Source organism: Trachurus japonicus, chromosome 9, assembly GCF_045865225.1.
Source record: "Trachurus japonicus isolate A0001 chromosome 9, Traja_1.0".
NCBI classification, from domain to species: domain Eukaryota; kingdom Metazoa; phylum Chordata; class Actinopteri; order Carangiformes; family Carangidae; genus Trachurus; species Trachurus japonicus.
Window position 1 is genome coordinate 27,652,544 of NC_140915.1, and position 16,420 is coordinate 27,668,963.

A 16,420-nucleotide genomic window follows, 5' to 3' on the forward strand; every position below is an offset into this window, starting at 1 on the left:
TGAGTAATCACCCAAGAGGAAGTTGTGCGTGCATGTGTGTGTGCTTATGTATGTGTGTGTTATAGGGGTTTTCCCACCTTTGAAATAGCATCTTCACTGATCAAACAACCGATCATCCATCTCACCAGGAAAAAAAAAAGTCAATAAACTAAGCAACAGAAACAGAGGAGCGCTTGCACTCTAAGAATGTTTTTTCTCCCTTTTCATTTGTCTTTTTCTCACCAAACTAATTCTCCCATTTTGCATTTATCCTCATCTTGGCATCTAAACCACACTGTATCTTTGGAATAATTACATCTTGGGAAGGCCTCAGCAACCCCACTTAACCAGCACCCCACTCCCTAACTTATTTCTCTATCAGCCTTGCAGCTACTCCACCACACATGCACACATGCAGACACACACACACACACACACACACACACACACACACACACACACACACACACACACACACACACAAAGGGAGCTTTTCCAGCAGGAGATTGGTTCCACTTTATCTGCATATTTAGCTTGTGTTCGGTGTGCTCCTAACTGATAAAATTCTGCTCGTGTGCCAGGCCACTGCCAAACGCCAGAGCAATGACCTTCTTGGGGGAACAAATTCCTTTTGCAAGATGGAAAACAAGAATGGAGTGAAAAGAAGAAAGATTAAGACAAAAAAAATGTAAAAAATGAAAGAGAGGGAAGCTAGCCAGTCAAATGCGAAGGGAATGGGTCCAGGTTTTATCACATTTAAAACAAGAAATGGAGATGTTAGCGGACACCCCCGCTACACGTTATTCTCCCTCCCTCCCTGGGTCCTTGCAGCCCTGTCTGAGTGCCATGCTGGTACACCGACGTTGCTTCACAGATGATTAGGAATAACAGACAAGCTCTGCCTCCACTCCCTACCTCCTTCTGCCAAGAGTCTACCAGCATGGAAAACACAATCATCATATCATCACTGCACCACACAGGGAGGAAGGACGCAAACAGAGGAAGGGAGAGGGAGATGTATAGAGAGAGTCAGAAACAGAGAAGAGTAAGGAGAGAGAGAAGAACAGACGTAGAGCCAGAAAAAGAGCAATGGCAAGAGTCGTCCTTCAACCCGTTCTTCCAACACGCTGCCTGACCAGTTCCAGTGCCCATGTCTAAGCACACATCCAATACTTTCTTAGCCTTGAGACATCTTAGTGTGTGTGTGTCTGATCATATGCCATTCTCCACAGCAGCCGAATCGCCCCGGGCCTGGCTCAGTCTGGCTCTACACAAGAGCAGCGGTTCACACTGTGATGTGTGTCTGCATATGTGCGCTTGACAACAAGGATTCACCGATCTGTTCTCTGTTGCAGAGACACTTTATGGTCAACCCCGATTACCCCCACCTACGAACACACGCGCATACTCTACCATAGCAACCGAGACAACAGTAGAAGTCATGGCAGCAGAAGAGGTGACTGTTGGGAGCTGCATGTGTGTCGATTGAATTGCTGGGCCACGATGCCCTGACAGCCTTCCCTCAACCTTCCCTCAACCTCGTCACCTCTGTGGCTCTGCTGTGACTCTCGCCACAATGGCTGCTGCCTGTGAACCTGCGAGGCTGCCAAGGACACAAAGACGACAGAGTCAACCTTTGACATCAGAAGCTGCCACCAAAAGACCAGAGACAAGCTGAGTTGGCAGCTCTGTTAACAGGCCAGAGACTCTGATCTTTTCAGCTCGGTTAAAGTAGCAATAGTCAATAGAACACAAGTCAATAGTGCATACATACAGATGGACGCTGTGTCAAACAGGTCTGTGTTAGGACAATGCCAGGCATGCCAGCAGCTTCAAAAAGTAAACCTAGATATCTTTGCTCAAAGGTTGCTGTCTTTTGACCGACAGCAGTCACTGAGAAGAGACATAAAACATCACGGGAAGAAAAAAAAACTGACATTTGAACATGAAATACAGTATGGGTTTTGTATTGAAGGCTGGATGACATTTCAAGGAGCTGATTCACTGGTAGATGTTAAGGCCACCCACTCACACAGCTCCGTGGAACATGGTGTTTTAATGGCTGAGATGAGATAGCAGCATTGGAGATGTATTCGCCGACATGTGGAGCATGTGTAAGATGACCTATACATTCACCATGATGTCACAGGGGGGCTTTTTGAAGAGACTAAAAACATAAAGCAGGACCTCCTGAGTGTCTGTGAGTACACATGTAACAATCAATGTATAAACATAGACATGAAATAAGAAGATAATGGTGTATACTATTTACAGCTCGACTTTCCTTTTGAGTGTGTGCCTGTGTGTGCTTGCCGGCATGTGGGTCGCTCTTCAAACAACACCGCAATCATCATCTTTTATCAACGGTCATGTTGAGGATTACAGCTTTCATCCCTAATCCAACATTAAGGACACATTCTCATGATGGCCGTGACATCATCAAGGCCAGTCAACCACAGAGAGGGCACAGGGACAGGAAGCCAAACACCACAGGAGCAGATTAATGAATATAGGAGACAGAGTAGATGATGAAAAAGGAAGAGGGAAAGGGCGTAAAAAAAGAGGCAAAAATAGAAACAAAATCAAACAGCTCATTTCTGTAGCCACTGTTTCTGTGTGTATTTGTGATACAAGATAATCTGCCACTGCTTCAGTTTCTCTGTCTCTCTGACAATGATCCCTCTCAATCAGCTGTACTAAGTCCTCCAATCTACCCAACACCAACAAACATGCAAACACATACACACACATCCTTGGAAAGCCCTGTGCACACACACACACACGCACGCACACACAGACAGACAACCAATACGAATTCGTCAACATATACATCACATTGCACTGAATGAACCCTGATAATCTGCACATGCGCACTGCTGGGAGCCACAGATGAGCATATATACAGTGGTATATAAAATGCTGAAGATTGTGTTTGCATTTAACTTAGAGTAAAGATATCTGCACACTTATCCTTTATGTAGATTTTTTGCTATTAAATAATAACCCTACACTGTAATGGTATATCTTTTGTGTCTGAAGTTGGTATATTAAATCCCCTTACTCTCATCTGTCTTATTAAACCAACTAACTGCTCTGTCTCTCTCTCTTCTCTCCCTCTCCTGCAGGCACCCTGACGGCGATGCAGCGGCCATAGACTCTTCTGTTGTACATGTATTACTTCATGCACTCTACAACACCCCCCCACACACACATTCACTCCCCAAACACAACATGCTCCACATGCCTATCCACTGACATCCACACTCCATGATTTGTGATCTGTTGGCTTATCTTATGGTTATCTGTTGAATAAATACTTATTTAATTGTGACCACGGTGCGTCTCCCTCCTTTGTCATGGCTGTAAGAGCCAGGCTGTGACAACATCTTTACCTAACAAATGAGAAACAACTTATTTTTGGAACCACATTGAGACCTATGGGAATATTTTAAGGATATTTTTCTGCATATTATCCATGGAAATTACTAGTCAAAACTCATACTTAATCCTCTATTACTATATCACCAGTTGTAACCCTCTGGTAGTACTAGCTTCTCAAAACTACACACTACAATTATACTACTCATAAAGCAATCCCAATTCAACATTTCACAATTGACTGTAGAATAAAAACTTGGCTCAGCTAACATTGTAGCACCTTTTGCCTGCACGTAAAGCATTTACAACTGGTGTGCCAGTGCTCAGTTGCTCAGCTGCATTGAAATTAAGTCAGACTCCTTGCACTATTGTATATGGAAAATGAAAGCAATCCAAAATAAGCAGATACTGAGTAATAATGTTATTCTGTTGAAGTGAGACAGAAAAAAATGTAGTGTTGTTGTTGTATTTATACAGAGCTTGTTTGATACCTGCAGAGACTCTGGGGCAGTCTGGCAGCATGGGATCCAGCGGTGTGTCCAGAGGCTCTGAACTTGATACCCAGTTACAACAGTGCTGTGGGAAAAGGAAAAAAGCACATGAAAATTAAAAAGTCTGAGGAAACATTTCTAGCTCTTTGTTGCTTCTAAGATAGATTTTAAGCACTTCTACAAAGACTAATGGCACACAGAGGGTTGCTCAAAGATGGAAATATGACAGGGGAAAGGATTTGATGTAAAAAACAAACAAAAATGTGTGTTTTTTATGCTGATGCTGTTCATTTTTCTTATTCTATGTAAATATAGAAATCAAAACTGACATTAGAAGAGATAAGACAGAAAAAAGAGGGAGGAAGGGGAGACAAAGAAAAGGGGGACAGGTGGGGAGCACAAGAGGGGGGACAATAAGTGAGAAGGAGGTATGTGTATGCCAGAGTGAGGTGTGTGAGTGTGTGTGTGTGTGTGTGTGTACGGTGGTGGTGGTGGTGGTGGTGGTTAGAGAGAGAGAGAGAGAGAGAGAGAGAGAGACAGGAACAAGCAATTAAAAGCTCTGTGACATGTTGCTCAGACAGCTTGGCGTTTGTTTGTGGTGGAGAGATGAGGCCTTCTACCATGGTGGATCAGTGGGTGCCCTGGGGGAGGGTGTCTGCCCAGCTTGCTGACCCATAACCCCCTGCAAACACCCCTCGTCCTCCCAAACCCCCCTGTGGTTGACAACTCTACTGTCAGAAAGAGGAGAAGACCTCTTTATCCATATTTTGCTGTCTTCATCTTCCTGTCTGTGTGGCACTCCTTCTATCTACCTTCTAAGTTATTTCAAACATATGGCTAAATGTACCTGTAATGAAGCATGTCAGTGCCTTACTACAAAACAGCTCACTTTCCCCATGCTTTGAATGTTCTCTCTCTGGGGCGGCAAATGACAACATATCACCATGCCATGTGGATTGGTATGCTGTGGCTTGTAAGGTTAGTACAAAAACAAGGAAGAAGAAAGAGAGGGAAAGTGGGAGGTTGAGAGGGAATGCTTGGAGAAGACGTTCCCCAGATAAGATAAAAGTTCAATAGAAGAAAGAGAAAATGTAAAGAGATTAGAATGTGCAGCTGGCGTCCTTCTGAATCACTGCTTATCTGCCCTTGTTTACTTTCACCCTGGCCCCCTGACAGCCATTACAGTGTTGTGCATGCTTGTGTGTGCGTGTCTGCTTGTGTGTGTGGGTCAGTGATTGCATTGCGGGGGGTCTCTCTCAAAGATGAGTAGCGTTGTGAACCCTTCAAACTCACATACACGCGCAAAAGACACACACGCATTTTTGCCCTCAGCGACCCTGACTCCCAAGGCCCTGAAAGGGGCGGGACTGGATAGACAAATGTGTGAAACTTCCTCCACTTTAGCCCGTCCAAAAAATACATGTAAAAAAAAAAAATCCAGGGTCACGTCACACCAACACTCACAACCTAGTGCCTGTATAAATCTGTAAAGGCACACTAAATGTATAAAAAAATTATAAAATTATACATAAACATATTGATGCTTTTTAAATCCCTTGAACCTGCTAAGTAAAAATGAAATGTCTTTGGATACATTACATCTTTGTCCCATGTTATTTATGTACTTAAAGCTTTCAGATAAATGTATGGGAGATGACCATTGTTAAATATCTGGCCAATAGTTGCAAAAAAATATATAATCAAGTCAGTAGTAGTAATACCTAGGAATATCAACAAGTAAATACACAAACTGAATCCACAGCGTAAATAGAAATGTCCCTTCACTTTCATCCTCTCTATTTAATTTCTCCAGCCTTGTCAATCAAAAGTGCTGTGGCAGTCGGATGGAGAATAGCAAAAGAGGAGCCAAAGATCGGCAGAGAGATGAGGGGGGAAGGACTGGGGGTTCAGTGTTGGGGGAAGATGACAAGTCATCTTGGTAAACAGTGGCATATTGTGTATTTTTAGATCCTTTGCTTTGCCCTAGATGTGCTCTCCTCTGAGCCTTGGCTTAAGGGCAGAGCGGTGTAGAGCAGCATTGAAGCAGTGGGGCTCCTTGACTGCTACATCAAGTGTCTCATTGTATCTCCTTTAATTCATTCAGTCTGTCTGGAGGAAGATGTCAGCTGGGCTGTGGAGCAGTGGGCTGAAGGCGGCTGCAGAGAGGAGAAGGAGGGGAGTCTTTCAAAGGGCCCTCCTCCCTCCCCCTTCATCTCCACCATCGCCACCAATGGAGGCAGGGAGGCCGGGGTTTGAATAGATTTGTCAAGGCAACAACACACATGTGCACACAAACTCTTGCATAAATGCACACGCACACACAGCACACAGCCCCAGTGCTGTGGGAGACCGCAGGCATAACAGCAGTCACATAAAGGCAAGGCCTACTGGCTGGGATTAGAGAGGGGTGATGTGACAAAAGGATGGCACATCACATCAGCTGCCTCTGACGCATAGCATCATCACTTCAAGCGGCTCGTCCGCCGATCAATGGCGCTTTTGAACTAAAGGCAGACAGAGAAACAAACATGTAAACAGATTTGACTCCCCCCCCCACCCCCCACTGCCACTTCTGTTGCTCCGTGCATGTGTGTCTGTGTGTGTATGCGTAATGCAAGTATACATGCACTCACTCAAACAGACACATTCCTGTCACATTCCTGATCAATGTATTTATATGACTTAATCCCAGTATCAACATTACATGGAAACAAAGTTATAGAAGATGATTTAAAGTTAGAGTTGAAGACTCAGCTCTGAAGTAAGAAGTTTACACCATGGTCTGAGAGTGTAAATGACAAGCAGGTGTCATCTCGACCCCTCCACACATGAGGGGTGCTTTTAAGTCTTATATATGTGTGTTCACTGTGTGGATGGATGTGATCTACTACCTGCTGCAGAGTGGAAACCACTGCAATCCCTTCACATATACAGCACGCACACGCACACGCACACACACAGAGAATAATGGACACAAAACACTGCACTCAGCTGATGGAAGGATGATCTAATGGAGCAAGTCAGGATACTACACACCCCAAGTCCCAAATAAGTCCCTCTTAGGTGTACATACCCACTACACATTAAGCATCACAAAAACACACGTGCAAGGCCTTTAAAGGGCAACGTCTATGTCCTCCCTTCCAAAATCTACATGGAAATAACAGATAACACCTGTTAAAGCCGGGGAGGGCTGGACTTCATTAACATTATCACAGAGCAAAAACAAAAAAAGTGACTGGATTTAAAGTTGTTTTTTTCCCAATACAACTTTAACATAGATCTAAATGAAACAATTAAGGCCACTCCTGTCTACTATTGCCCCCTGCATATTGAATACAGTTGGCTCTATTGGCTCCATTTCATGGTAAAACAGTATCTCCACCTCTTCCTTCTGGAAGTACACAGGACTGAGTCCCATGACAGAAACTCTGTGCCAAGTGTACAAAAGTCTCCTAAACCATAACACACATGACAGTCTGCAACCTAACTTCTCAGAAAGTAGTTCCGCGTATCAATTCTTGCTCACTCGCTCTGTGCCTGTCTCTCCCACCTCCTCCAGTTGCTGTATAATCTCTATGGATTAGGATGGTTTATTCATGACCATAGTGTACTCTGTATGTGTGTGTGCATGTGTGTATGTCTGTCTGTGTGTGTGCTCTGGGCAGGCCACTAGAGTGTGACAGCAGGCCAGCACAGTGACAGGAGACACCTTGGAGACTGTGACAGGCTGCCAGCTGTACACCATCATTCACATTTCTCTCTCTCACTCACTTCTCCTCACTATGCTGCTCATCTATCTCCACATTCATCTCTTCATCTCCTCTCCTCCATCTGTATTCACTCCATTCACATCCTACCTGTCTTTTTGTGTTTCTTTTCCACAACTCTACCCAGTGCTTTCTGGGTGGCAGTCAACAGGATTTAAATAATTGAACATTTCTCATACTTTATTTCTCTGTCAATTCCTTTTTCTGTCTGAGTCAATGGATGGGTCTTTCCATCTCGGTCTCTGTTTATTCCCTCTCCTTTTCTTTTCTTTCACCTTCACTCTTCCTCTACTAGCTGTGACGTCATTTTCCACTCGTCTGACCCATTTGGTCAATATAACCTGGCCCAGCAGGTGCTGATCTCTAAATCTCATCTTCTCTCTTTCACACTCCTCTTCTCATCTCTCCATCCCACCATCTAGTGACTTCTTGATCCCTGGAGGTGGGGAATTATCTTTGTCTGAAGAGAACAGAGCGGTCGACTGCTGAGATGCCACAACCTCACATGCACCTATTCGTGTAGGCACATTATTTGCGTAAACACCACCCGGAGGATTATTCAGGTTCACTGCAACATGTGTGTTGCTCTGCCCATGTGTGTGTGAGTTTGAAGCTCAGTGTCCAATCCAAGTGTTCCTTACATCCAAGATGCGTATGATTTAATGATAAAAAAATATATTTTAAAAAGGAACATTCACCAACAGATGCATTTATGTGTGAGCATTCAAAGACAAACATAAGCAAACAGAGCCAACAACAGAAACCCCTCAATCAGCCTAGAGCCATGGGATTAGCATATTGGGTGAAATACAAAGGGACTCTGACCTTTTGGTGGATCCACTGCACATCCACAGTATTGGTTTCTAATGTAAATGACTGGGACAGATTAGATTTTGGATTCACCTCCATTCTTGAGCTGACTGGGGGCTTGTTAACAAGCATTGCCACCCATGGCCAGAGGGCAGTGATGTGACAAAATACAATAACATAATTGAAGTTACCGGTTTAAAAAAAGAGACATAATTTTTGTTCTCTGTCACCATCAATCAGGTTGTTAAAATCTGTCTCTTCACATCATACTGATCTACAGCAATTATCTTCATCTGATACTAAATTATCAGTGAAAATCAGTGGTTAAAAGACTTTTGTACTAAAATACTACAAGTACTTTTATCAGTCAATTGTCAAGACAAGACAATGCATCAAAATATTTTGATTTGTCATTTCAAGTTAATTTGTTTTTTGGGAAGAAAAACCAACACATTTTTGTTGTTAAATAAATTTGGTGTAATGATTATCTTAATGAATTTAAGGGTCCCGGACAGAAATAGAGAGTGTAAACGTCTAAATGTCTTTGGAATTAGTGACTCTTAAACTAATGAAAAGGTGAGTTCAAACTATTTTAGAAATGAAAGGGATTAAGAATTTAAGGAATAAAAGAAGACAAAAACTATACAAGGAATCTAGAGCATGTAAAATCTAAAGATGTACCTCAATGTTCCTCCAAATTTACTTTCCCCCCCTCGCCCGTTGTATCATTGAGAAGGACATAGCATAGGTGTGCCACTGTTTCCCTCTAGAAAAATTCCCTTTAATTAGGCAGGCTCCTCTCTTAATTCTGCCAAAAAAGGACTATGGGTTAATGAGCACAAGACTGTGCAAATCCTTGCCTGTCCCCTGCCTTAGACTGGACAAAGAAGGTTATTTCAAATTTATTGTTCTGGGTAATCATCACAAATAGAAAATCACTTAACATTCCAATTATGCTCTGTCCCACGCATCCCTTAGATGAATCAAAAATAGGAGATGCCAGACAAGGAGAAGGGGGCCAGTGCAACCTTGAATCCCCACAACTCAAACTAACATACGTACACATTCGAAGACAAGTGACACACACTTGATCGCACTACCAAATATATATAGTATATATACACACACACACACAGAGACCCCGGAATGGGGGATGACAGAAATAGCAAAAACAAAAGGCAAGGGATATAAAAGTCTATGTAATACAAATAAAGGTATAGTGTGCATGGCTCTGTGTGTGTGTGGGTGTGTATGTGCATGCGTGCATGACATTTGCATCTCTGGCTCTCGAGCAACTCTGGTCTTGGCTGGTCTCATCAGTATGTGCATACAGAGTGAGCCCAGGTGCTGCGTATGGCTCAGAGGTCACATCAGAAAGGGCAAGTGCTAAAATGAAGCTAACACAAACGCACGCACATTCTATCTCACATGCTTACCCACAAGTGCATAGAAACACATGCATGCATTCTTACACATATGCATGCCTAGCCACATGCACACACACCAGTGAGGGTTAACTGTCTCAGTTATTCATTGACATGCACCCAGAGAAAAAAGAGGGGGCTGATAAAAAAAAGAGAGGAAAAATACATGCAAACAATGGTTCTCTATGACTTCGAAGGCTAGCTGTTGGTCAGGGGTACCTGTGTAGGTCAGAGGACTTGTGTGGGGAGAAATTAGAGAGGAGCAGAATCTAAAAGACCTCTGGATAAATTTGCATGATGAGATGGGAGCTTGGGAATGGACCCCTGTATGGTTCGCAGCATCTTTGTTTGTCTTCAGGGTGTGTTTGTGTATTTCAGCATGTGTGGTAATTTCACCTGCTGCATCCAGTCCTGGGTGCCTTTGCTGGTCTCCTGTAGCCAGATGTTGTGAGCGGAGTCAGTCAGAGCCACAGCACACACTCTGTTCTTCACCTGCATTTCCCTCTGATTCATCTGCCACAAAAAGCAAATCAAATTTGTGTTTGTCACACTTCCAGCATATTAATGAGACAGACACTATTAATCTCAGATGTTTGAATGAGAGAGAGAGAGAGAGAGAGAGAGAGAGAGGGAGAGAGAGAGAGAGAGAGCTGTATGAAATATAATAACTTCTTTAGAAAAACAAAATAATATTTTTGAATTGCATAGATGTGAATAAAATTATTTTAATATGACATACCCTTTGTGTCAGTAGATACTTGCCTAATAAAAATTTTATTCCCTGTGCAACACACACTGTCAGCCTACTCCTTGGACCATGATAGCACTGGCCCAGTGGACAGCTTTGTAACTGGCGGATACAGATTCAACCTGGTGTATGGCATAATGTTATAAAGTGAAATATGAAAGAGCTGCTCCACCATAGCGTGTCCTTGTCACGTTCCGTACAAATGTCCTTCCCCGTGCACGTTCAAATACCTCGGTCCCCATTCTTAATACCCTTTCCCTTCACATGTCACGGAGAATGTGGCATCAGCAGGCCCGTCTTCCTATTCCCCTCTGAATGTCAACGCCAAGGAAAATGTCACACAAAGGACTTGTTACCGCACTACAATAGACTTCCCACACCGCTGGTCCTACCCCAAGGAGTATGGTAGCCAGGCACTGGGAACGAGCCGTTTCACTCTGCTTCGCTTTAAGATAAACGGGAAGAAAAGAGAACAGGACTTGCAACAATAGGTTAACAATCACTTACTGTATAGATTTAGTGAAGCTGGGGAAGGACTGGGGGACTGGGGATGGTCATAGAGCTGCAGAATGAAACACTAAGTGTAGTGGTGGTGTGGTCATCTACACATGGTGTTGTGGCAACACACACCAAATTGGACTAAATTAAGGCCTCATCTTACATGTCGTCTGGAGGGAGGGAAATCTTGCTTGTAGCCTGGACTACTGATCTCTAGGACTTGACATTTAGCAAGTAATGTTAAGGCTGAGACGGTGACTGGACTATCAGAAGTTGGGGTTTACATGCAAGAATATGATAAATATTGGCCTACTTGTATAAGCCCAAGTGTAATAAAATAAAATATCTGAGACATAAGTTTAAAGATACTTTTATTTTATTTTTTGCAGCTGTGGGGGGTTTAAGATGGGGTTACAGCATGAATCTGTGTCTGACACCCAGGCTGAGGCTAAGGCTGGAGCAATCACAGAGGCCGACTCTAGCTGGCCGGCTGTACATCATAATGACGCTGGGCATTTGAATACATCCTCCCTTGCCCAGCCAAATTAAAGTGGGAGTGTATAGAGATAAATGGAATCTATTAAGGCACTAAGGACTCATACATCATCCAGCTGATAAGGCTTCCACTGGTGCGTCTTCACCACGGTGGAGGATAAAGCAGACTGAGAAAGGAGGTACAGCCATAAGCATAAAGAAAAAAGTGCACAACTATTGCACTAGAGAAAGACAACAAAAGAAGACAGACACTGCACATGTATGAACAGACAAATTCCCCGCTCACACAGAATCATACACACACACAGAGATACAGACTCGTCTCTGTACTCCCTTCCTCATCCACGCTTGGTTGAAAATCTTTCCTCTGGCAGAACTGGGCCCGAGGGAGTAGCAAAGTCAACCTTTTAAAACTGGAGGTGTCAGTCAAGGTCCTGTTTTCTGGTGCTAGCCAAACGGGCCAGTCCCTGAGTATAGGGGCTGCTAACAGAGGCCAGGAAACAGGAGACAGTGGACTGACTGCCTATGGAAAACACGAAGCACATGACTTCAATCCAGACAAAAACATCACCCAAGCCTGGACAGAAAACATTTTTTCCACTTTCCAAGTGGTTAAATGAGTCTCTACTTGCCCCTATTGTATCCCTCTTAAAATCATCTGAGTCCAGTTTTTTTTTTTTTTGATGGAAAACCTCAATGTTATTTACATGGATAGGGTTCACTGGAAATCACTGGCATATTAAAACGGTAACTAAGCTATAATAAATGGGATAACTTGTGCCAAAGTACACAGTATTTGCCAACCTGCCAATAATGACAGGTTGTTTAAGTCTATCTTTGTTTAAAGTATTTTGACATGCCACTTTTAAAACAAAGTACTTTCACAACATAACAAAGAATATGCTGATAGATGGAAGCAAGACAGAGAAAAGCACTACGAAGACAGCCAGAGGACATGTGTGCACGTGCGTGTGTGTATGCCTGCATGTGCATGGTACACACACGTGGATGTATGCATATGTGAATGAATGTGAGGAGTTATGAGGGAGCTGCACAACAGAGGGGCAGTTTGAGTTTGTTGGGGAAGCAAGTGAATGATAGACAGCAGTTAGACAAAGATAAAGGCATGAACAAAGAAAAAGGCACAGCTGGTAAGGTGGGAGTGAAACTTGGTTCTAAATGGTGCTGGATAGATGTGTCTGGAACTTAAACACTGAACTCAAGTATTTAGGCAGAGCGTGGTTAATTGTGCCTAGATGGACTGTCTTATCAAGTGGACAGATGAGTGGAGAAATTATTTTTAAAGACTGGATAACGAGACCTTCCGAAATCCTGAAGCAGCCATTAAAATAGATTAGATTCACCTCTGAATGCTCTTCGGTTTTCTCTGGCTAAATTTTATTGGTCTGAAACACAATGAAAAACTACTTTCTCTGGCCCTCTCTAACCAACTATTGTCCTCAAGTTTCTCAGTGATTTGCTATTCAAAGATACTCACACAGTGTTGTGTATTTGCTGAAATGAGGAAGGGAAATAAATCAGGAACTCTCACCAAACAGAGTCTGTTTTCCTGACGATGCCTCAACCAAAGATTAAAGACCAAAGAACTCCATCTCCCACCACTGGCTATATAAATCACTTGTTCTGACAGGTCTCATTGCCGCAATGCCTACACACATATGGCTGGCTGTGGTAACAGTTGAGGTAATAGGTTGACAAATAATGACTCCAGGAGAGAGTGCTCTACGCAGTGTGGCCCTCAACCACAATGATTTTGACACCACTGGGTCCCGTGTTTTAAAAGCCACAATGACAACTGTGGTTAGCTGCTTGCTGAAAGGGAAATCTAAGCATGTCTGTGTCTTCTACTAGGTGGCTGATTCTCATGGTTTACTTACCAGCCAGTTAGAACCATAAAGCCACATGCCCCCAAGGGGGTACTAGAGATGTAAGCTGTCTTATCATATGACTCATCGTGTTATAATTTTTACACCATGTTACCCTGTGTGAGTTAGCGTTAGCCATCTTTATCCAGAATGTTAAATGTGCTAATCCACTATGTAACCGCAGCCTGCAGCTTTAACAAGGAAACAGACCAGCTGTTGTGATCAGTCTTGTATCGGACAGGGAAAAAGAAAGAGAAACATGTGGAAATACTTGTTGAGCTAAAACCAACACACAGATGTTGAGACATTTGCCATGCCTCTGCTGGCCTTTCCTTTAATGCTAAAGCAGCTGGATATGCAGAGTTAAGTTTGAGTGGGGCTTGGACATGGAGGGCTTGCATGTAAAAACCTATATGAAAGGAGAGTAGAAAGGTAGACGGTTACGAGAGAGAGCTGAATGATATGTAAAAGTGATATGCTCAGAGAGAGAAAAAAGAGGGGAATGAGGAGACAAAGCAAGACAGATGAGAGGAAGACGGGCAGATGTGCACAACAAAGAATATTTATGAATCTTTTATTGATCCCCATGAGGAAAATTCTCTTTTCCCTTGACCCACTTCACGGGGAGATCAGACCACAGGGTCAGCTTCAGAACAGCATCCCTGAAGCAAGTGGTCTTTCAATGTCTTATCACCAGTGTGATGTATTGCGTCTATCTTCTGCACCATTTCAGGCTTATAAGTCTGATTCACATTATCATGGCCATTCTGACGCCATAATTTAGTTTCCACAAAGAATAAAAGAGTCAGAAATGTCTTAAATTTCTCTCTGTGACAAGCCGTTTTTATTTACTCTGTGTGATTTTGTATTTAATTTGAACATAGCACACATACGTACATTTATTTTTTCATTTCTCTGAAACATGATAACAAAGCTGAGTCACAAGTGATGACGCACGCTTGAGTTCACCACCGCCCCACATACATTCACACTCTGAATGAACTACTACTCTCTCTTTTTCCTCCCTCTGTTTTTCCCTCGTAAACCACTCTTTTCTGATTTCTCTGCAGAGGGCTTGGTTGCTATAGAGACCCACAAACATCACCAATTTCTGACCCCCTGGACGGCACAGTTCTATGAAATAGCCACACACACACACACACACACACACACACACACACACACACACACTTCCCTCTAACCCTTGTATCTTGTACCTGACCTCTCTCATGGCCTTCAGCAAAGTACAGTGTTCAGCGCTTTAAGCTACTTCCTGCAACAAAGCCAGCTAATTGCTAGACTTTTTGTTGTGCATAATCTTATTTTCATCACTGACGTACAACGTGAAATGTGATGGGTGTGCGTATATGTAAATGAGAGGTTTGTGTATGAAGGAGGGGAGGGGGGCATATTAATCATGTTTATTTATCTGGACGAGGAGTTGAAATAAGCGTCGAGACATCATTTAACAGCATGCTAAGCTAATCTCTGGTCGAGATAAATACTTCATTTCTCTCCTCTCCCTGTGACGCTCCCTTACTCGCGACTGCTCCACTGATGCTACATCTAAACACCGGCAATAATAAAGACAATTATTTAGGCCTTTGATAATTATGTGTCAAAGGCAGCGAAAGCCACTAGATAATTGGGCGAAAACTGAATGGTAATCCACAATGGAGATCCCCGCGGGGAGACAGACAGACTCATCCCTAGAAAGAATGCAGTGTGAGAGAAAAGAGAAAAAAAAGGCAAAGACAGAAAGATGAGAGCTCTTTAAGGGGCCTTGCTCACTGTCAGATAGTAATGTGAAAAGCCACAATTATACACAGAGAGAGAGTGCGAATAGAGAGCAGCAAACAAGAGGAAGGAAAACAAGGGATAGAGAGAGAATGACAGAAAATGATTGAGACTGAAAAAGAAGACAAAATGTAGAGTGGTAGTGGGAGTGTGCAAAGACTGAGCAGAGGCCAAGGGGAAGGAGGAGAGAGAGAGAGAGAAAGAGAGAGAGAGACAGAGAGACAGAGAGAGAGAGAGAAGCGCCCCGTGACGATGCCAGTCAGAGACGAGGCTTATAATGTGGCTGCGCCATGCACTGCCAACAGCCACAGATAATCTAGGACTACCCACTGAGCACTGAAGCACTGCTTAAATATTTGATTGATTAACTGTCCTGTTGCTGCCAGAGAGTAAGAGGAGAGCATCAGAGAAGCCAGGGCGAACACAGAAAAAACAAACAAACATGTATGCGGGTGCACACCGGAAGGTTGGAAAACACATGGCGCAGACACACTAACACATACACCCCCATAAATCCCTACACGCCAACATTGGAACATGAGCACAAACACAAACACATAGAGACATGTACACATTGCAAGCATGTGTAGAGTCTGCAAAGACAGTGGCAAGGCCGGGGAAAAAAACAAACATAAAGGCTGATAAATGCTCTGACAATAATTTCCTTCTATCATAAATCAATAAGGACAATAGACTTCTAGATAAACACTTGTTAAGTTGATCACCCACAGCTGCATTTGGCTTTTAATGACTGAGAGATTCTCCATGTTTGTGTGTTGTCACTCTTATTCCTATGACTGAATGTTGCTAGCAAATGATCTCGGGTCAGAGAGGGGCGGATAGGAGTGGAAGTGCAGAGTGTTCAGCTACCCAAACTTCCCTGTCTCTGTGGCACATACACACACACAAACACACATACACATGCACACACTCACTCATCCCTGTTCGTCCCTGACTGTGAAAACACAGGCAGCTGGCCCCCCACGCTCCGACACCCTCCACAGGAAGAGACAACACCAGCGCTTCCTGTGGCTTTGAAGCAGCGGTCCCAGGTCCCCTGTCGGTCCCCAGCTTCCTTTGTCTTAACCGCAGGAAGGAAGCCCTCTCTAGCACGAGGCCACGGGGCCCTAGGGAGCAAAAAGGA

At 43.5% G+C, this 16,420-nt stretch overlaps 1 protein-coding gene across 3 annotated transcripts in view; it reads right to left on the reverse strand.

Annotated features, from left to right (window-relative positions):
• arb2a (ARB2 cotranscriptional regulator A) overlaps window positions 1–16,420 on the reverse strand; it is a 149,997-nt gene that overhangs the window by 41,522 nt on the left and 92,055 nt on the right. For all 3 annotated transcript variants that reach the window (XM_085787098.1, XM_085787097.1, XM_085787099.1), the window contains exons 9-10: window positions 10,249–10,365; window positions 3,849–3,933 (exon numbers count right to left, since the gene is read on the reverse strand). In XM_085787098.1, the coding sequence (XP_085643224.1) occupies window positions 3,849–3,933; window positions 10,249–10,365 (202 nt within the window). The remainder of the gene's footprint in view (window positions 1–3,848; window positions 3,934–10,248; window positions 10,366–16,420) is intronic.